We start from the raw sequence: 21,453 nt of genomic DNA on the forward strand, positions 1-21,453 counted from the left end.
GCCAATAGCAACCTGGCAACAGTTACTATCGAGCTAAAATCTATCAATATCAGCAAAATATTGGTGTTTTCCACTCTTTGGCACAGTTTTCCCACATTTTTTCTTGTTAAAAAAATAAATGTGCACCAGGATGTCCCTCTTTGATTCACCTAGTCTTATCAGACAGGAATCACCTGACCCTCAACAGAACACGGTTTACATGACAGCAAGTAAATGGAAGCGTGTGAACTGTTGGTTGTAGCTATTTTTGCAATTATTAAACACAGATCTTTGCTTGGAATGTGTTAATTTTAGGGACCAAAACATGTATAGAGAGGCACACATTTGTCCACAGATACTGTACAGACACTGACAAATATCAAGACAAAGGACTATGTCGACTCCTGCTTAGGGCAATCATGAATAGAGGTAAAGCTAGCCAGCTGGCTGGAGTTAAATCAAATCTAAATTAAAGAGTAAATGGACTAACTAAGCCTGGGTTGCAAAGTGAGGGCAGTGGGGGACATGAGGTCACTGCTGTCTGATTGTGGACACAGACAACTGACGAAAGTCACAACAAACTGCTTTGCCGCTTTGGACGAAGTTTTTGAAGATCAGAAGAAAGAGGAGAATGGAAGGACAGGCAGGAGGAGAAAATGTAAAGCTCAGACAATCTCTCACCCAGTCAAACTCTACCACAAGTCCGTGCCGTGAGCTGACAGTAGTCCAAACCGTTGAACAGTACCAGCCGGGGAAACTTCGGACCGACTCCACTATTGTTTGAACTCACACTCAAACAGTCATGAATCACAGCCGCGGCGATCTGTCTCACTCCCAATTATCAGCACCGGCCCATTTCGAATCAGCGCTCCAACAGAGCATGTCAGGAATAATAAACCACAATGTCCATAGCAGGACGCTTCGAGCTGCATACATCTACAAGGACTGCAAAACATCATTACACAATGCATGCAACAGCATAAACAGTTGTTCGTCTCGATGAAAAGCTCAATAAATACTCTATTCAGTGTGTGGAACTGTGGCTAAATGTCTGGAAAGATGCTGAAGCTGCGCCATCTCTCCTTTACTCCAATTATGGCTGTGAAGACATGACGGGTTTTATGTTCCATTAAAAGATTACTATGGGACAGTGAAATGAAAATCTATTCCTTTCTGTTGAGAAATAATACGGCCTACATGCAGCGCTCGACGTTTCCAAATTGAATCCTGGAAATGCAGCTTTTTTCGAAAGTGTTGACATGACATTAGTTTTAACTTATAGTGCAGGAGGATGCATATTTTTCACAGTTCACGTCATATTTTGGTACGAAGGGCTTAACAGTGTAAATAATCAGAGGCTCTTAAATGTTCCAGTTGCTAGGACGGCTGTATGAAACAGTCAGAGAGACGGCGGGCTGAGAGGTAATGAGCTCTTGTGGGTAAAGCTTAGCATGGCTGAGGCAGCCACGCAGAGGTTAAGCAAACAGGCAGTGGGATCACGCGGGCCTAAGCCTCTTATATAGGCCCCTCTGAGGAGAAGATCATTGACTTCTGATAGAGGGATGAAGGTCAGGAGTCGTCATAGATAGCGGGGCCACCAATCCTCAACTGAGAGAGAGCCCCCTTTCTTTCCTGTCGCTCAGCGGCTGTTTATCTCTGTCTTTCTATGCGTTTTGTTTTTTAATGAGTCAAACGTCGCAGCATTTTGACTGAGAGTTAATTTAAGCCTGCTGTCAGTCAAAATGCCTCTGCAAAAATATTTTCTCGTCTCAATATCGCTCTTGGCCCTCTCAGCTTTCTCCCAGCTGAGCCAGGTCGTCCCAGTCCTCACTCGCATTCTCAGACTGTCAATCTTTTCATCCCCTTCAAGGAAAAAAAAAGACGTGTAATGGACTTCTTTTTCGACGAACCTCTTCCTCTTACCCTCCCCGGGTCCCCCTCTCCTGCTGGGAGTCGCGGGGCAATGCAGTTTCATTTCCTGCCCTGCTGAAATCAATGCTTTCCGAGAGAAAGAAGGGGGGGAGAGACAGAGACAGATATATAGAGAGGCAGGGAAACAAGAGTGAGGTGTGAGAGGACTGTTGGCATGCAGGACACAACCGCACTATTAAATAAACTTAACGCAGGTTGGTTCCAAGTTAGAGTCGGCTTTCATAAACATCTACCGGGAAATTAAATAACTGTTCAAAGAGGAAATATAAAAAAAGGGGGGGATGCTTTAATGGGTAAACTCAATTTTCCCCTCAACACTCCGCATAGTTTTTTTTTTATTTGCCTCAGAGACAGGGAGAGACTCTTCTGAGAGGCATTCTGCATCCCACAGGATAAATGTATAAATTCCTGCTCGTCCCAGTCGAGATTCCTTCCTGCCCGCCATGGGTTAAACACAGAGCAGCCCTGAACCTTCATTGGGAGACAGTGATGAAGAAGATAGCATAAATCCTGTCACAGATTCCTACCCTATGACTATTCCATACCCTTCTATTATCCACTCCTGCAGATTTCCCCACAAAAAAACCCACAGCCGCTCAGACATCAAACACCGTGATTCTACGAGCCTCTGGTTAACGCATCTCGACAGTCAGCGGCGTAAAAACGACTGGCCGTGTCCTTCCATCCAGCTATTCTTTTTCACTCACTTGTTTCTGTTAAAAACAGACCCGCACTCTGGAGAGTTAGGCTACACAGAAGTCAATAACTTTTGCCTTGAAAGTAGCTGCCGTATGGTGAGGCCATCAAGCCAAAGTGGATTTAAGAGGCTAGGAGTGACTGTGTGGGTATGGTAACAGCTTTTCCCCAGAAAGCTTTGAGGGTTTGCCAAAACTTTGAGTGTCAAGCATACACCCTAATCTGCAGACTCTCATACACCCAGCTTTAGTTTCTGGGACAAAAAACAAAAGGTGGTCAATCTTTTAAGTGACAATTCACCCCAAAATCAAAAAGACATATTTTTCCTCTTACCTGTAGAGCTATTAATCCATCTAGATTCTGGTGTGAGTTGCAGAGTTTTGGAGATATCGGCCCTAGAGAGGTCTGCCTTCTCTCAAATATAATGGAAGTAGATGGCAATCGGCTTGGTGCTCAAAGCGCCGAAAAACATGGGCAAACCCACTAAAAATAGGCGTTCGACTTTCTTTACATTGCCAGCTGTTGGAAGGGGTAAATGGTCGTTACGGGCTTGGATCAGGAGGATGCCGTGAATGTTTACACCCCGTGCTGTCAGGAGCACAAACCTCTTATCCATGAGTAGATGCACGCTTCCTTCGGCTCAATGATAGGACTGAAGTGTAGCTCAGTCACACGAAACTGCTCACCACAAGGTCTGTCTGATTGAGGAACTGGGTAGTGATTTCTGGTAAGAGACGTTGCTGTTGAGTTTTTAAAATGTATTTTTTTAGCGGTTTGAGCACCAGAGGTCGAGTGCCATCTACTTCCATTATATTCAAGAGAAGGCAGACGTCTGTGCGGCCGATATTTTCAAAGCTCGGCAACTCACAGCAAAGTTGGATAAAAAGCGCTACAGGTCAGAGGAAAAAACTAATATTGTTGATTTTGGGGTGAACTGTCCCTTTAATTATGAGAAATCCAAATGGAAGAAGCACGTTATACCAACGTTCACCAAGAGTCTGACCTGATCATTGAAAGTTTTTCCTCATGCCCTATCACTAAGTGTGATTGATGAGTCAATCCTTGACCGCCTCTAATGCCGCACGGGGGCAATGACTCCCGGTTTGTGCTGAATAAGCAGACGGCTAGCCAGCAGTGGTTTGCTACATGGGCATTTAACTCAAGGCACTTCAGAATTACAGCCGGTGAGCCCTTTAACTCCAGATTCCTCGGTCAGCGTGGTCGATGCAGGATTAGAATGGATAGAAAAGGGAATTTCCATTTAAGTCAAATTTCTTATGGCCTTTTGTGCTTTTCTGCTGGTGCTAAGTCACTGTTTTATTTATGGCTTCTGGTTCCCGTCATCGTTTTCTTCCCTGAACATTACCTTAAAAATTTACAGCCATGCTGGACATTCGAGCAGACATCGTATTCAGCAAACATGCTGGCAAACTACTGCAAAGTTGCTTCTTGTTCTGTTTGCCGACTCGTTCTGTCACCAGGATTAAATGCAGTACTTGTCTGCCCGATGTAAAAATTTGAGATCCCCTCTGACAACAGCACCGAGCCACCAGTTCAAGGCAGCCCCTCTTAAGTCTTTTGTGTGTGAATGAAGTGCTGGGTAAACACTAGCTGCTGCTTAATAGGGGGCTTACTTAGAGAACAATGTCACAAAGCCTTTGGTTAAACAAACACACTGAGGCCACGTCCACACTCATGCCGATAACCTAAAAAAAAACAAAGTCAACACTGAGACAACTACATTAAAAAATCATTTTTCATTTCAATCATTTTCTCCCATTTTGGGGAGTTTTTCACACCCAAAAATGGTGCTTCCTCCACTTTTCCTACAATTCCTGTATAGCTCATAACACAGCAGTGATGTACCTGTTGATCTATATGTCCGTTTATGTTGTCTGGAGCTGCAACAATTAATCGATTAGTTGACTGAGAGAAATTTAATCATTAGCTACTTTGATAACTGCTTAGACGTTTCAGTCATTTTTTCAAGCAAAATTGTCAAACATTTGCTAGTCCCAGCTTCTTAAATGCTGCTTTTCTCTGAAGAGTCTTTTGGTTTTGGAAAATAGAAGCAATCTGAAGATGTTACTTCAGGCTCTGGGAAACTGTGAAGAGCATTTATCAAATATTTGTGCCGTTTTCTAAACGATTGTGCAACCTAATGCTGTCACGACTTTGACAACTTAGTGAGCAGACACTGTCACACTGTGGTTTAGAAAGTTATGGTTGCTTCTTTTCGTTCGAATACCACCTAACACAGGCACAACAAGTGTATATTTCAATTATACTATTTTTTCTTTGGCTTAGAGGGCAGAAGGATCATTGGTTTTTCTTACCATAAATCCCATAAAATAGGAAAAACAACACCTCAAAGTTGAAACACACATAACACAAGCCTGCCAAACTTTTTCAACGGAGCAGAAAAAACACATTGCGAAACATACAGTCAGTACCCAAAGCCAACCAACTGGTCTGATGGGACGGGGACAAGGAGAAGTGGGAGAGCTTCATCTTTTCAGCAGTAAATTCAAGATCTGTTGCAACACTCCGAGCAGACGTCGCCTCTTGTGCTCTGATCGTCTGGAAATCTGCACACAGCCTGAGCGCCGAGGATGTTCAGGAGCTGAATCACCGCAGAATCAAACAGCCGTTATGATAAGACGACATCATCATGGAAAACTTATTTGTTGACGCAGCTGTTGAACAAAATAGCTCAGTTATAGGTTCAAAACGTGCTTGTGAAACATTTCCACTGAAAACAATGAGAAGGAAAAGGGCTCAGACGTTCACAACCTTGTTGTTATTACTCTGGCAGCTTTGATCTAAAACCCATTTACAGGAACTAATCTTCAAAAGACAGAATTCCTCGACTTCAGGCTACAACCGGATTATAGTTACTATGGATACTGATTGTAATTACAAAGCAATAAAAGACAAAAAAAACAGACAGACACACTTCTCTAAATATGAGGGCAGGCCACAAATCAGCCTTGAAAAAATTCAGTGAACACAAATCATTAGATGCCCCGTAAAATTAGATTTCCTGCCGTCTAAACATCTCTGCTTAAATAATTCCGCAAGCAGAGGGAAGTTTGTTCTTTCCACATTACACAGTCGTACAAGAAAAATGTGCTATTTGCATCATCTGTGTGCGCTGGAGGCCTGAAAAAAGACAGACACAAACGGGAAAAGACAGATCTGAATGACGGAGCTGCCAAGAATCATTTCGGAATCGCACAACTGGGGAAAAAAATACATGTGATGATGCTCTATTAATAACTGCAGAGTGATAAGTTTATACAAACGTCTCAGTGGAGCTGATGGTCCGATGGTTTCGCAGTCTAACCGCAGCGTCACGTGGGCGAAAGAGCAGACGTGGAGCCACACAGACATGATCGAGACTGATATTGAGGAAGCCAAATTTTGACTAAACATCCTCTTCATAATCATCACCTTACTGCAACGGATGTACAAAATGTACGGAGTGTTTCTGCACCAGCTGACATCACATGACATGCCTCTTGCTCAAATTAAAGATGTCGAACGCTGACAAACCGTTACCAAAGGCCTGCAGGGGCCATAATGATCGTGCCTCTACAGAGAGCAGGAGCTGGTGTGGAGCCACCTCGCTCTCAGTTATTGTCGAGTAAACACACACAGCAGAGCCAAGAGCAGCATGTCAGTCAGCCAGGCAAGAAGGGCCAAGTGGAGGAGCCACTCGACGGCCAAAATGAACTGTAGAGACAGACGGAGAGGGGCTGTGTGTGAGTGTGTGCGAGTGTGTGCGAGTGTGTGCGAGTGTGTTAGAAAGTCAGAGAGAGCAAAAAAGAAAATAAGGGAGAGAGTGCCAGCATTTGTCTCATGCCAGCCAGATAAGAGGGGTGCCAAGGAGTTTTGATGTCATGCTGGTGGTGGTGGGGTGACGGAGGGGTTAACTACCCTCTGATCCTCTCGCAGGCAGAAAGTAGGTCTGTTTGTAGTACTGAGACGAATATAAACAACTTTTCAAAAGAACACAGTACTTGATTAGTGTTTCTGACCTTTCACTGGCACTGAAGTTATTTAGAAAGCGAAAGAAGGGGCACTTATCATGTCGTCTTTTCATTTACTTCAATTGCAAAGCACAACACTGTTTGCAAGAAAAAAAGCTGGAACACTGTAAAACACAAAACAGACTGGGATCATTTGCTTTTCCTTCTGGACAGTAGCCTTTTCTCAGTAGGCGATTTGAGGTGGGACGAGGGGGGGACGCTGCACCCCAGATGCTATCCTGTCAGCACCTATCATCGACCAATTACTGAAAATTATGACATTTTGACAGAGCTTTTCAATTTAAACCATTGCAGCTTTTCTAGCATTTATGGGACTAGCAGTCCAGGAAACTAACAGACCAATTGCAAGTGCTGTAAATCACTCACGTGACTCCACTCGGCCAATCAAAACTGTGTACTGTCTCTGTCTGTGTAGGAAATTAGACCTGAAACAAGTCCAGTTGCCTACGATACAGCACTTACAAGTACAAAGACAATACATTTAATGTTTTACCTCATCAACGTCATTGACTTTTGTAAATATATGCTTGTTATTATTGAAGTAAACTTGTATGTAACGCTGTGATCCTACACTCTCACTGAAGTTACATAGAGCAGAAAGAAGTGATGGGGGGCGGAGTGGCTGAGACAGAGACACCATTCACTCTATTACAAGACACTGTGACATCAGAATGATTCTGAAGCTGATATTTTAAGGTTAAAAAAGTTACATAATGTTACTTTAAATGCAAAAAACAGCTATCGTATGAACAACAACTTGACAAAACACATCACAGGAGAAGAAGCTTCACATAATCTTTTTTGTAAAATAAATATTAGTATTTGTGGGTGAGGACCCCATAAAGTTGAAGGTATTTAATACCTTGGAGGGAGCGTGTTGCTGTACAAAGACCTAATTGTGGGTGGACGGAGATCTGCCCGTCTGCTTGCAGTGGGGGTTTCTGAAGTCCTTAATGCAATGCAAACACGGTTTAAAAAGATTTACTCTGACACATATAGGGGACTTTAAAAAGCCATGTTTCATCCTGCTCCCTATTAAATGAAATGTAGCATGATCTCTATATATTAAGCCAGGGCTAAGCTAGCCGTCGAGGATGCTAGCAAAGCAGTAATTTGATAAAACTGCAATGAAGACCGGTCCCGATGAAATTTAGAGGTCTTTAAGCCGGCGCTATTCCCTGCAGTCCTCGACATTAAACCGTGCCAAGTCCATATGGGAAATTGATATGCAGTACGTGTGGCTTATTCCATTAGACTCATTAAAGTGTCACTTTGTCATCAGCACACTCTCGCACTTACAGCTTGCCTTACAACTGCAGCAAAGGACTCATTGTATCGCGTGTATAAAGTACAGCAGAGAACATTTTTTACGTGGCAGGCGTAATTTGTCTTCCAGACAGCAGTTGAAAGACATCAACACAGAGCGTATTGAATAGGAGGTATAGAACGCCGTTTAATTTGTAGTCCGACATGCAGAACAGGTCAACTGATGGAAAGGGGCAAATAGAATTTCAGTCTATTAATGCAACATTTAGTTTGATACAAATTAATGCTACCTTTCTGCAGCTCATTTCCCCACTCAGGCTACACTCTGTTAAAATCATTGAAGTGCCACATCTACACGCTGGCTTCTCAGCTGCAGCACTCTAACTCAAACTAGTGTTTTTTGTTCCTTTTGTTAATCCAGCACTGAATTTCCCTGAAGCCAGCGGAGGTTTTTCTCTCTCTAGCAGACTGACCTCCTGTGCAGACACTAAATTGCAGGAAAGGGGTTTTTCACGCTCGGCTACAGTTTGTAGTGGCAGAAACTTTATCAAACGTCTCCGACGAGGATCTGAGCGGGCCGTGTTTAGCCTCTGATTAAACGCTGCCTCTCCGAAGGGAATCTGACCGCCGAAAAACAAGCACGCTCCACAGAGTCCGATTTGTGGAAATCGGAGGATTTTTCTGCCAATAATATGCGAATGCGGGACATTTACACTTCTCACCACTCACAGAAAGGCTTTCGGCGGGCTTGGCAGAGAGCAGATCTACAAAGAAGGCAAACCTAAAATCAGGCTCTCCTTCCAAGATTCCTCTGTCAACCAAGCCTTGACGACATATTTTCGGGACATTCCAGCCAGCAACCCAATGGAAAACAACCATTTACTGGTCACATCACACATCATAAGGAAACTTAGAATCAATGAAGAAGTCCTGCTCAGGAAACAACAACCACAATACGAGAGTGATGGGAAAAAAAAGCACTGAATGTTAGTTATTTGATATCCCGATACTTTTTTCATATCATTTAAAACAAATCGCCCATCATTTAAACAATTAGCACACAACATTCTCAGAACAGTTTGCCCTTTGGCAACGCTGAGGCACACCGAGTCCTGACAAACACATGTGCTTAATAACCAGTGGGAAGTAGGTAATTGCTGGTGCACGACGTAGTTTACACACCGATGTTTTAAATCAGTGACATAAAGCAGAGTCGGAGCGCATGATTTATGGCTGCGCGCTGATTAAATTAATGTCCACGGCTTTCTTTCTTCCCTTTTCACACGCTCAAAATGGGAGACGAATACAAAAATCAACCCCCTCCTCCCCAAAAAATACCATACATCTGTTTCACACATACAGTTCCTGCCACATTCTTCTGTGTCTGCCAAAAGCTTTTAGGGATGCACACCACTTGATGCCTGAGTTAGTGCGGCGTGCACTGCGGAGAGTGGGAGTCGAGGTTTAAACACAGCAGAGTCATCTATCTGAAAGAGATGTACCCTTCAAACCATGACAGAGCCTAACATTTCCCAGAACATCTGGATAAAACATAAACTGAATAAAAAGGGAGAAATTATAGCAATATCTCAATGATGAAACGCTCCGAGCAAAAATAAAAAATCACCAAAGGGAGTGGCTGTATTGCACAATTTTACACGGATGCATAAAGAAAGTGCTCCCATAATCTATGACATCTCTTTCACCTCCTTGTAAACTGCTCCCTTAATATGAGTGTAAGAAAATGCCAGAAGACATATAACAGTCCAGACAGACATCTCGGTAGCAGGGAGAGCAGGACAAGCTCCTACACACTCAGCCTGCAGGACGGAGGGATTTTTTCCGGGGGTGAAGTGCCTTTAGTGTCAACAGTGTGTCCTGTTGAAAACTGCACTGAGGCAGTTCCACCCAGCATGATTTATAGGCTTCCTGAGTGTTATTAAAAGGCTAAATGCAACTCTAAACACATTTCACATAGTCGCTGCCCTGCAGAGGACCCTTTATGTTCAGAGGTGAACATCCCGTGCTCAGAAACATTTACAGTTTATATAGCTGGAAAACAATTTATTTTCATGAATGTGTCACAGATTATTACTTTGGAGCTACAGGGCAGAGGCTGAAAGGTGGAGCGGCAGTGATTCTTTTGAAAAGAAGCACCTCTCTCGTGTTTAAAAGGTCCAGTGTGTAGGATTTTGGGGAATTTAGGGGCAGAAATTGATTTTAATAATCATGCTTGGGTTTTCAGTAGTGAATAATCACCTGAAACTAAGAATCTTTATGTTTTTGTTACCTTAGAATGAGCCTTTTATGTCTACAGAAGGGTCCTCTTCCATACATTAAGGAAAATCTGGATACAGCCCCGCTCGTTCCTATGAAAGCTGCTCAGTGGTGCATGAAGCCAAAAAAGCTGGACTTCCCGGGTATAAAATTACCCGGGTCTTCTTCGGTGTACAGCCAGTAGAGCGTGTGCACTGGAGACTTCCACCGACCAAGCGGGCTAACTTCCGGTTAAGCGCCAGGCTAACTTGAATTGGGATAAAATTATTTAACTGTGCGGCTCTTGGAAATTTTCCAAATGTTGTAGGAATGAATGGCTCAAATTATGATGGCAAAACGAGCCATTTCGAGGGGGCTGTGCTGTAGAGTGGGTGTTTCGTGATATTTTTGCACTTTTTGTAGAGGTGAGGTGAACCGAGGGGTATTCTGTTGGTCGCAATCTGCAACCACACCAGACATCACTAAACCCTACACACTGGACCTTTAAATTAAAGGTGCATTTACTTGCACCATGGTGATCAGCTTGTTCCCCACTTTGAGCAGAAATCTGATTTCCGTGCAGCAAGGTTGGCAGCTGGGTTCAATTTCAGGTAAACTGATTATGAGTAAACCCAGCTGGCACAGGTAGATAAATCCTGCAGATAAAAACACTAGGCCGTGTCAACAAATTGTGCACAAATGCGTGAAAAGTCCTCCCAGAAGAGGACATCAAGCAAGGCCCTTTAAGAAGAGAATCTCATGATCTGTTCTACATGATTCCATCCTTGTTTAGTTTATTACATGGACGGCTGATCGTGATGCCCGAGCTGCTTTTGGCAAGCAGAGAAAAGAATCTGAGGGCTGGCAAAAGTGCATGTAAACTCAGAGGAACACAAGTATAAATGTCCTGCCTCTACCTGATAACTTACATTAATCAGGATTTGGTGACATGAGTGTTGCACTTTATTAGGTTTAAAAATTCTGTTAGATAATTAATCACAGTTTCAGGTCAAGCTGCAACAATTAACCGATTAATCAAGTAATCAAGTGCTTGGACAAAAGAAGCAATCTGGAGACGTCACTTTGGGAAATTGTGATGAGCATTTTTCACAATTTTCGGACATTTTATAGACGAATGAAAATAACAGGGCCTTGCAGCCCTAGTTTCGGGAATTGAAAGTAGCTAAGAGTACGTATATCTCCTTAAAAATACATAAATCATGCATGCATATATGTCTTTATCTTTGGCTTTCTTTTTCCAAGTCTGCCATGTAAGCACACTGTGGCCAGGAGAAGCCCTGATTGTTCCTGGAAATGCCTGGCATGTGAACCACAGTGACAGACCAGCGACCTCTGACCTCTGGCTGGAAGCTCGCAGACTGACCAGTAAACCAGACGGCAGCAAATAAAGGCGGACGGCCGGCCACGCCTTTCAGCTTCTTTCTTGCACAATACAGCCATATCATATCCACTGGCCGCTGATCACAGGGCACCGAGCTCCTCTCTTCACATGTGATTATAGTTCAACTCCACTGTTGCTCTTTTCTGACAATCCTCATTACAGTGAGCCGGAGTAGAGACAGGACTCCGAGTGATATCATCCATAAACACATCCTGGAGCTGCTTCATTGGCGGTGAATAGAAGGTCAAGTTTTTGGATTGTAATGGAAGAGGATATTAATGGGTGTCATTTTCTTGTCGATAAGTGTTGCATCAAAACTGTGATTCACAGCAGCTGCAGATCATCTCGGAGAGACGGCTGTTCCAGCAGAGGGAGGGGAAGTAAAAGTGAGTCAACTTTGCTTCACGGAGAACAGCATTAGCACATGAAATCTAATTTTCAGGGTAGACTTTGCCTCTACACCGCGCAGTCGTTTCCACTTGTCTATTTCCAGATATGAAGTAGCTGCAGAAGCACAGGCTTGGCTCTGCTCCGCTCCATATTCGATCATGGAACTCCATCTGAAGTAGTTATAGCTAACTCATCCAGTTAAGTAATGTGGATTAACATTCCTCCCTTGCACAGAGCAGGAAAAGGAAGATACAGGGGAGAAGGGATGGAAAGAGAAGGACCAGAGGAGAACGCTTTGCGCTCAACTGTACATTACAGCAAAAAGCATTTAAGGAGGACAGAGATAATCCAAACAAAGCTCAGAAAACCTTCCGGAGAGGATTCATCACGACCCATCTGGGAGGGGGGTGTTTTATACTTAATATACACTCAAAAGTCAGAGATCAGAAAACAATTCAAATGCTTTCCACGAGCGGCTTCATAAACAATTCAGATTTCACTCAAACTAAATTCAATCATACTTATATTAGTCAACCAAAAAGCCAGTAACATACACCATGAGTTCATCTTCTCTTCGATACCACACACTCAGCCCTGTTCGGTGAGAGGGCAGTGGAAATATAGCTCCCATGTTTGTAGAATGAGCAAAAGCACAAACTAAACCTCTTTACTTTCAACCACAGACAAATAAACTGATGATTTATTTTAGTGTTTGTTTTGGAAAAGGGCAGTTAAGTCAAGATTGTAGTATTGTTTCCTAGAGGCCACAGCCTGGCCTGGTTCTCCACAAGCCGTCTCATCTTACTGCCTGAAACAGCCACTCTGTGACCATCAGTCAGACCTACACTTTAACGACTGTTTGAATTGAGACTTTATGCGTGTCTTATCTTTCAACTAACCACAACTATTGAGGGGGTTTGGTTGGATGGGGGGGCACAATAGCTATCCAGCTGACTGGTTAAGAGCCCTCCATTGTCCGCCAGTGGAGTCAAGTCTTTCCCCGTGCAGAGGCTCCACAGTGACAATGGGACGATAATCTAAACACCAAAGATCATTTACATGAGAGGGGAGGCTGAGTGATAGCAGTGTGTGGACATCTGTGAGATTAAGTCGAGGGTGTAGTGTTCCGATGCCAGACACGAAGCCAATGATGGATGACTTAAATGCTCTTTACAGTCGCTATAAAGCCACTGCCTGATGAGGGCACATGCTTAAAGTTTTTCATGACAGATTGCATCGTTGAATTCACGCGTGTTGAGATGAGCCCGCGGAGTGAGCAGAGGAGCAGGGGACACAAGGGAACGATGACCGAGTATTGAGACTCACCAGACGCGCTCAGGTCCAGGACGCTTTGGAGCAGCAGGGCGATCCACAGCGCGCAGCCTGGACATCTCCACAGACGCTGACCCGCCGCTGCCCGAGTTGGATACATTCCTCCGGCTCTGTGTTAAACCTTCGCCCGCTTTTCACATCCACTGCACTCAAAAAATGGAATTTGCGAGCAACTCCCCCACAAAAACAAAAATGAACAGTGCTTCACCAGACTGTGCGTTCAGAGCGCACCAAACCCTCTCGGGCTGGAAAAAAATAAATAAAGTGAAATTCTGGAAGAGAGCTGTCTCCGGTTCTCCTGCTTTCTGTCTCTTTCCTCGTCGCAGCAGCCCAGCTCACTTTCCCCCTCACTGTCTCTCTCTCCAACTGAGCGCAATCCTTCCTACAAACTTCACTGAGACTTGTGCCCACAGGAGCCACATGGCTCTGATTAGCCACGTGTCGCCACCCTGCGGTCACTGCGGGGACTGTCAGAGGGCAGGCAGGCATTTAAATTACAGAAATGGATTGGGCTGGATTTTAAGTGCGCATTCAGGAGACAGAGAGGTCCTGAGACATGTAAAAACATGAGGGTGGGGGGGGAATAATTAAAATAAAATAATAAAAAAATAATTATGGTGAGATTGTTCAATGTCAGTTATTGTGTTTAAGGTCGAGAATGAACCTTGTGTCTGTCTTTAGTCATGTGCAAATATTCACAGACAAAATTAACTACAAATTAAGGCTGCAGCTAACAATCATATCCATTATTGATTAATCTGCACGCTATTTTCTGTTAACGATGAATGGATTACTTGTTTGGTCAAAAAATAATGAAAAAATGTTCTCAAATCCAAAGTGATGTCTTCAAATGTCTGTTTTTTGTCCGTCCATTTTAGAAGTTGCCATTTTTTTAATATGAATTTTTATTGACATGTTTTAAAAAATAACATAAAACCCACACATACATCAATATCCAAAGCCCAACTTAAACAGCTCCCCACGTGCAGTGCTTTGAGGATTAGTTTTTTTGCTGGTACCATGCCCAACATAGAGCTGTTTAATGTGTGAATCCAAAGACAGCCAAGTCTCTTTTTTTGCCATTGCAAATTGCAACTATGATTAATTGATCACTGAAACAGGTGGCGATTATTTTTCTCTTGATCAACTAATCTATTTGTCCGCTGATCATTGCAGCTGTAATACAGATTATGACAAGTGAAATGAGTCAAAAAGTCATACAACAAGTCTGAAACCAGATTGAGAATATTTGAGAAACGTGTACAAAATAGTGTGAAAAAGCACCAAAAAAACAGTTTTCAAAAATGGAATAAGGCGTAAGGAATACAGTGGATGATTTGAACAAAAAGAAAAACAAAAAACAAAGATGAGATGTAAAGCAAACAAACAAAAACCCAAGACTTTAGAATAAAGTACAGTGTGACTTTTAAAAAAATTTAAAAAAATAATCCAACACTTAAAAGTGATTTAAAAGAAGATACTGATGTAGCCAGCTGTAGATCCTCAGGCTGAGGAGCCCAAACAGCAAACACTCAGTCATCTTTAGTCTTTAGGCGTGAGCTGGGAACAGAATGTAACAGACACATAAAACAAAATGTGGTTACACAACCCTATATGCACACCCAAACTTAAATTATGACAAAAACTAAAGGAAGTAACCCAAAAGGCAGCTCCTCAGTCCCCTGAAGACAAGGACCAAAACATTCTCCTATGACAACAGTATACCAGTGATACATTCAGGGAATGTGAAGAGTGAATTAGCATGAGCTTATACATGTTGCACTGGTGATATTTCTGATATTCCTATACAGGGTTTGTTCGTTATGTTACACCCACCACATAATCTGCTGTCATAAAACTATACGTTTTTGAAAGGACAGTCAGAAAATGATCATTGTACATTTTGCCACCAAGTTCAGCATCTGGCTTGTTGATCAGTGACTGTCATGTGATTTTGTGTACTGCTTGTATGAAAACAGGCCTGTTTTTCAGCCACACACACTCATTTGACTAACATGTGATCCAGTGTGATGTGAATTAATAAATTAATTGTGTTTTTATCTTTCTAGATTATCTGATATGGATCCAGCCAGAACTGATTAGCTGATCACATGTGGTGGTGACTTCTGCAAATATGACTGACATTTTTTTTTTTTTTTAGAGATGATTATTCTGCCATATATATTTAACTCAGTGAACTTAATTCGGTTCCCATCCATGAACTACATGGACAAATACATATTAATAAAAGAAGGAGAAGAGAATATGTTGGGGGTTTATTGTGCTTTGAACAATCATGCCTGCAGACATGTTAACTCCAGCTACACACACACACACACACACACAACACAATTATTAATTCCAGAGCCTTGCAGAATTATTAACCCGGCTCACCTCTTCCTCCATAACTCCACACCTTGTTTCATTTTACTCTGCTCCCTTCTGGATTTTGACACATACTTTGTCTCTGCGTGTGTGTCTGCACACACACAGAGCTCTTTGAAAGACTAATACCGTCATATTTGGGGCAGGGAAAGAATGGTAGCAATTTAGCATCTCCGGTCCCCCCTTTATTGTGACCTACCCCTGCTCATTAGAGGGAAATATCATCCTCTCTGAGGTATGTTTCGGTTTAACTGTTACAGAGTAAAGGAGTAGCGTGTATGAATTATGCTTTAAGGTGGATTATGTTTTTTTTAGGATATGATAGAGGGTGCAGTGGGATGCTCATGAGTGTCAGGGGCTTCACCTCTGATGTCCCTCCTCCTCATCGGGCTCAGGGGTCCTACACATGGTCATTGGCTGCCTCTTAAGTGCTCCTTCCTTCCCCTCCTCTCCTGTCCAGTCATCCCTGGGGAGATGCTGCTAATCAGAGCTTACAGATAACAGTTCACAAGCTTCCTGCATGCCATGAGATAGGACAAGGGTGTGTCCGAGTGTGTGTTGGGCAGAATAAAAGCTTACATTTTCCAGATTTTGGTCTATATGCTCCTGTGTTGTTTCAAGAATTCCTGTTACTGTATACTGTATGTCAACACATCTTTGCAGAGTCCCTGGTCCACCGTTACTTGAGTGGTTGAGGAAATTAAGAATACGGTGATTATGAGGGTTGAGGGACACAAAGCAGCAGGTTGCGATAGCTGCCAAAGATCTGATCAGAACCAGGGCTACAGTCGATTCAAGCAATTCAACATGTAAACAGAGACGGCAGTTTATTTGTGAATGATGATGGAGTGCTCAGCCTCACTTAAAAAAACTGGGCATAACAATTATTTCATGCCAGAGGTCGTGATTTTGAAAAAGTGTATAATTCCTCTTGATTCAATTGATTTGTGAGTGAAATACGTGCGCTTGTAGCTCCGACTTAGAACTGCAGTCTGCAGCTTCAAGGACTTCAAGTGGTTTGAGTGCCTATTTCTGGTGAGCTTCTTTTGGACTGCAGAAAAAAAGGAACACTCAGAGTGTTTGAGATTTCATGTGCAGACATGGCGGGTGCATGATTTCAGACAACACAGGACTTTCGTGCTCCGGAGATATCACAGCGAGAGCAAATTCAAACGGAACAACTTTAAATAACTGTTAAACCGAAAGAAATTGGCCATGACTGATTGCAGTTTGGAGAAACGCGCGAGGTGATGTACATCATATGTCAGCTGGGTTTCTTACTGAGGCACCCTTTTAAATTTGCTGTTTAAGCAGCCAGATGAATTTAACCTAAGCTCTGCTGAGGTGGTTTTCTCTGTAATAAGGACCGTCAGAGGAGTGCAGGGCCTCACCACTGGGCCGATCAAGTAGCGAGATTACTTCTGACATTTTCCTCCTTGATGTCTATCGACTTCATTTTGCCTAAAGTAGGATATGATTATTAAAATTGCAACCATGCATGGTGAAAGTCATCTAACTTTCATGGTGGGGTGGATTAGGGTTCTGAAGGTCTCTTTGAAGAGCAGATCCCTGAGGCTTTTCTCCAGCGGCCACAGCACATGGACAGGGAGGCCCTTTGTTACATGGTTGGCAAAGATGTCCGGGTAAATAAAAGTGAATGAAAGGATGAGGGTGATGATGCCCTTTCAAGAAACTATCTGCCACATCTTCTCTGTATTTTCCTTGTGCCTTCGAAACATTCAGTCTGTCTCATTTCCTTCAGATGAATCTAATAAATCTTGCTTTAATCTGATTTTCCTTGCAATCGTCTGAAATGTGCTAGCATTTTGCACATTCTTCAATCAGTGGATAACTCAAGACAATTTCCGTCCCAGTTCAGACATTAAATGGCTGACAGACAATACTGGCCGCGTTGCATCCTTTGCATCCCCTTCCACCCACGCCTGTCCAAATCAGAGCTTAAAGACTGTGCTGCATATTGAATTTTCATGGGCTTACTTTTCAAATGCCTGGTGCGCTGTTATTTTGCTCCCAAGAGGTGTCTTTTGGAACATACTGCAGTCAGAGCTAACATACAAGAAATGCAGGATGGAGGGAACTTTTTTCAGGCCAGTACTGCAGCCTCCCTGCGTTTAAAGAAAGGGAACTGTCACCGTGAGAAGGCAACATTCATACAGACTGTAAAGCCATACAATCTCCTGACATTTATTTACAAAACCATCCAGAAATCCTGTCACAAAAATAGATAAATGTGTACACTGATGCTGAGCATCTTTACATTGTCCTGTTCTTCTCAACATGGCCTCCATATACGTGAAGTTTCAGGCAGCAGAATAATAATTGCTTGCAGTTGAACACATGTAAGACACATCTCTGGGTTTAATTGTGTACCACATTTTTCTTCTTTTGTTTGTATTTATAGCGCAGTACATATGGGGGAAGGGGGAAGCCCACGGAGAGCAATGAGAGAACAGCTTACTTGCATTTTAACAAAATATTCTAATTTAAGATTAAATCAGGCTTAAAAACTGAATAAAATGCATTGTTGTCTGCCTGCAGTTTACAATAACATTTAACATGAAGTATTTCTGGTGCAGTATAAAGCCTCAATATCCAGTTTCTATTTGATCTCAGATCCAAGAATGGATCCATACAGTCTCTCCGTCGAGCCAAAACTTCAGAGGACACTGAGCCATGGACGTGTGGTGTTTCCTGGCATATTAGTCTTCTCATTGACTGCGAGCCAGAAGAAGAATGGATGAGAAGGACACGGAGCAGCCTGTTGACACAAGCCAGGCTCGTCTCTAACATTGCTTGGTTGAACTGTGTGGTCAGAATTGTTCCAGCTCATCTCGTCTCATTTCTGAACAGCTTTTATGGCCTCACACATCATCCTGTACACTTCGGCTCCAGACCCACTGAGAGTGTTAAGATGGCGATGACTCATGTGGAGCCTCAACATCTATTAATGCCAGGTTGTTTTTTTTTAAACCTTGTTGATCTCACGTACTGCGTCAAAGCTTGTTCACATCTAGTCGATGAGCTGGAGGTGATATCTTAGTTTTATAAGACAGAGTAGTTTAAATTCATCATTTTCTAGCTTTGGCTTAACTTTACACTGTAGCACATGGAAAGTCCCAAAAAAGCAGATTGTGTTATTTTAAATTGCGTGGCATGGTAAGATGGATTTCTGATAACACATCCTGCTACAGCACTTCATTCATGTCACAGACCTTTTAATTGGGACTTTACAAATCCCTACTCAATTAAGGACTGGGCCTAGTTTGCTCATTTCAAACCCAGTAATTACATTAGTCACAAATAGTCTCCCTTACGCTGAATGTTTGGGTAGTTAGCTTCGTTGTTGGCCTGGAAGGCTAACAGTTTCAGTTTGGTCTCTGCTCTGGTCCGGGATATGTTGGCTTGCCGCAAAGGCTGAGGCTGGGAGGAAGTTCAGGGCCTGTACACACCTGGCATTAACATTGGCCTGAGGCGATCCAATCATTGAGATCTGATCGTTTAGACCACATTTGCAGGTGGACAACAGGGGATTCACTGGCAGCCAAAAACAGTTCAGCAGAATAATGCATCCGGCCCTTAACACTCAGTAAGGACACTTCAAATCCAACAGTGATAGTAGTAAACGGTGCTTTCAGCACATACTTTATTTGATTGAGTGTGACACCCGATAGTTGTTTCTCCACATTAACAAGCAATTTCCCCCTCAAAAATATTGACAAATGTCAGACGGATTGTATCAGGGAAATGCTAGAGTCTAATAAAGCAGTGAAAATGTGACTGTCAGATACTGTTCTCCCTGTATTCAATATGAAGGAAAGCTCAGACATGCGTCAAATTCACACTGCTCATTTTATTCATCACAACAGGTAAGTCCTGTGATCTTCAGCCTGCTATGACTAAATGTGTCCACTATTACAGAGGGAACAGTATCTGACAGGAATGTTTTGAGCAGTCAGAAAGCATTATGGTACATAATCCTAAACACATTTGTGTTGAATCAGAACACCACACATCAAACTTGGATCTATGTCATATTCCAGGAATACTTTGCTCACTGCAGAGGGTTCCCGGCAGCTCGTGTTTGCCCCATTGCCACAACCACCATCATAACTTAGTGGAGAACAATGTCCATTAGAGTTCTGGAGTGATGACATTAAAAGAGAACTGATTCATTGGTTTTGAAAAAGACAGATTGGGATAATAATAAAATGAGTGTAGTCAGGTGTTATGGAAGCTTCACTTGTCCTAAGTCTGCATCACTTGACACGGAAGACTGTGGATTAGTGAAAGAAGAGACAAACTTAAAGAACCAGAGCAGTAATCCCTGACTGCACGGCGCACAGCCACAGCCTATGCTTCCCTTCGTCACCATTTTGAGGACTTTGAGAATGACGCCTTTGTCCGCCGTGTTGCCCTCTTCTTGCAGGAGAGCAATGAGCAGGCTGCTCTAAAAACACAAGGCTCCATGCCAGTGCCAGAGAAAGCCATTTGGACATCTAATAGCTGCGGACCAGGCCAGCTTAATGTAAGCCTTATTGTGATTACCTGATGTAATGACAGCCAATCCAAATACAGCCTGCAAGCCATTACCAGCCGCACAAGAGGAACACATTATGTATTGCACTATGTCAGCCTGACAGAGCCTGAACAATGCAGCATGAAAAAGTTTCCACCCTGTTATGGTGACTCCTTAGGGGACGGAGAGGAACTGTTTAGGGCAGTTATACATCCTAAATGCAACAGCCTGTAGCTTTGATGGCTGGCAATGAGCCCTAAAAGCTCCATCCTCAATCTAAACGTAAACACAGATCAAAGATTTGAAACATTTATCCGGATTTAGCTCTTAATCGTCAAAAATGCCATTTGGAATGTCTCAAAGCTTGTGTCGGGAAAATTACAGGAAATAGTAACGTAACTTCGTCATACATCAATCTTGTCAAATATGTGTGAGAAAACACAACTTGAATGGTCAATTAGTTCAAGCTCAGGAACTTTTACTATTTATTACCATGTGTTTTTGGGGGGTAGAGCTGATTGTGTTGGTCAGTGTGAATGACTCTGACATACATGACAGAAATTAGAGGAGAATGTGCCACCTGTGAATGAGGCCAATTTTCCCTTTCGTGTTCCGAAAGAAAACACGGAGCGTTCTCCGAGCGGTGCACCTGATTTTCCACCCTCGCTCCTTCTAACTAAATTGCAACCAATTCACATCCAGATATGGTAGTTGTGTGAGGAGAAGGCTGACAACAAGCCAACACCTGTAGAGTCTCAAACAGTCCGAGCAGCAAACATCCTTCACTTGTTTCTTTTGTGAGAAAAATACATTTCAAGCATTTTTAAAGTAAAATCTGTTCCAGCTCGTCTGTTTGTCTTTAGATATAGCCTGTGGGACCCCCAGACTTCCTGACACTTCATAACTTAAATCATTAATCAGTATTACAGCGACTATCTCATTACACACGAAGACTTGTGAGAGAGGGAGGGAATTCATCAGTTTATGCTCCTCTGCTCGTCTCAGGAATGTCTTTGGAGAGGCATTGACTTTTTCGAAGCACTTTATTCTCCTGGAGGCTCGTCCAACAACTTGGCTCACTCCCCGCAGGACAGGATCTTTGCATTTATCTCTAGAATAATTCCCTGGCTGAAAAGAAGCTGTCATTAATACCGCCCCCCCACACAGTCTTGTTTCAGTCTCTCTGGTGGGCGCTCACTTTCCTCAACCCAGGTCTGCTAAGGTAA

General features: G+C 42.9%; 1 protein-coding gene and 1 long non-coding RNA gene across 3 annotated transcripts in view; both read right to left on the reverse strand.

The window, feature by feature from the left end:
- Positions 1-13,696, reverse strand: part of ror1 (receptor tyrosine kinase-like orphan receptor 1) — a 141,279-nt gene extending 127,583 nt beyond the window's left edge. For both annotated transcript variants that reach the window (XM_084354017.1, XM_084354016.1), the window contains exon 1: positions 13,300-13,696. In XM_084354017.1, the coding sequence (XP_084210143.1) occupies positions 13,300-13,405 (106 nt within the window). In that variant the 5' untranslated portion in view covers positions 13,406-13,696. The remainder of the gene's footprint in view (positions 1-13,299) is intronic.
- A 1,091-nt stretch (positions 13,697-14,787) lies between these two features.
- Positions 14,788-19,103, reverse strand: LOC311257995. The gene is made up of 3 exons (XR_014622689.1): positions 19,026-19,103; positions 16,055-16,156; positions 14,788-14,865 (listed from the first exon to the last, which is right to left on the reverse strand). It is a non-coding gene; the product is annotated as an uncharacterized lncRNA (long non-coding RNA).
- Between the last annotated feature and the right edge of the window lie 2,350 nt (positions 19,104-21,453).

The sequence above is a fragment of the Pagrus pagrus genome (genome assembly GCF_965226575.1).
Source record: "Pagrus pagrus genome assembly, chromosome: 6".
In the NCBI taxonomy this organism is placed as follows: Eukaryota; Metazoa; Chordata; class Actinopteri; order Spariformes; family Sparidae; genus Pagrus; species Pagrus pagrus.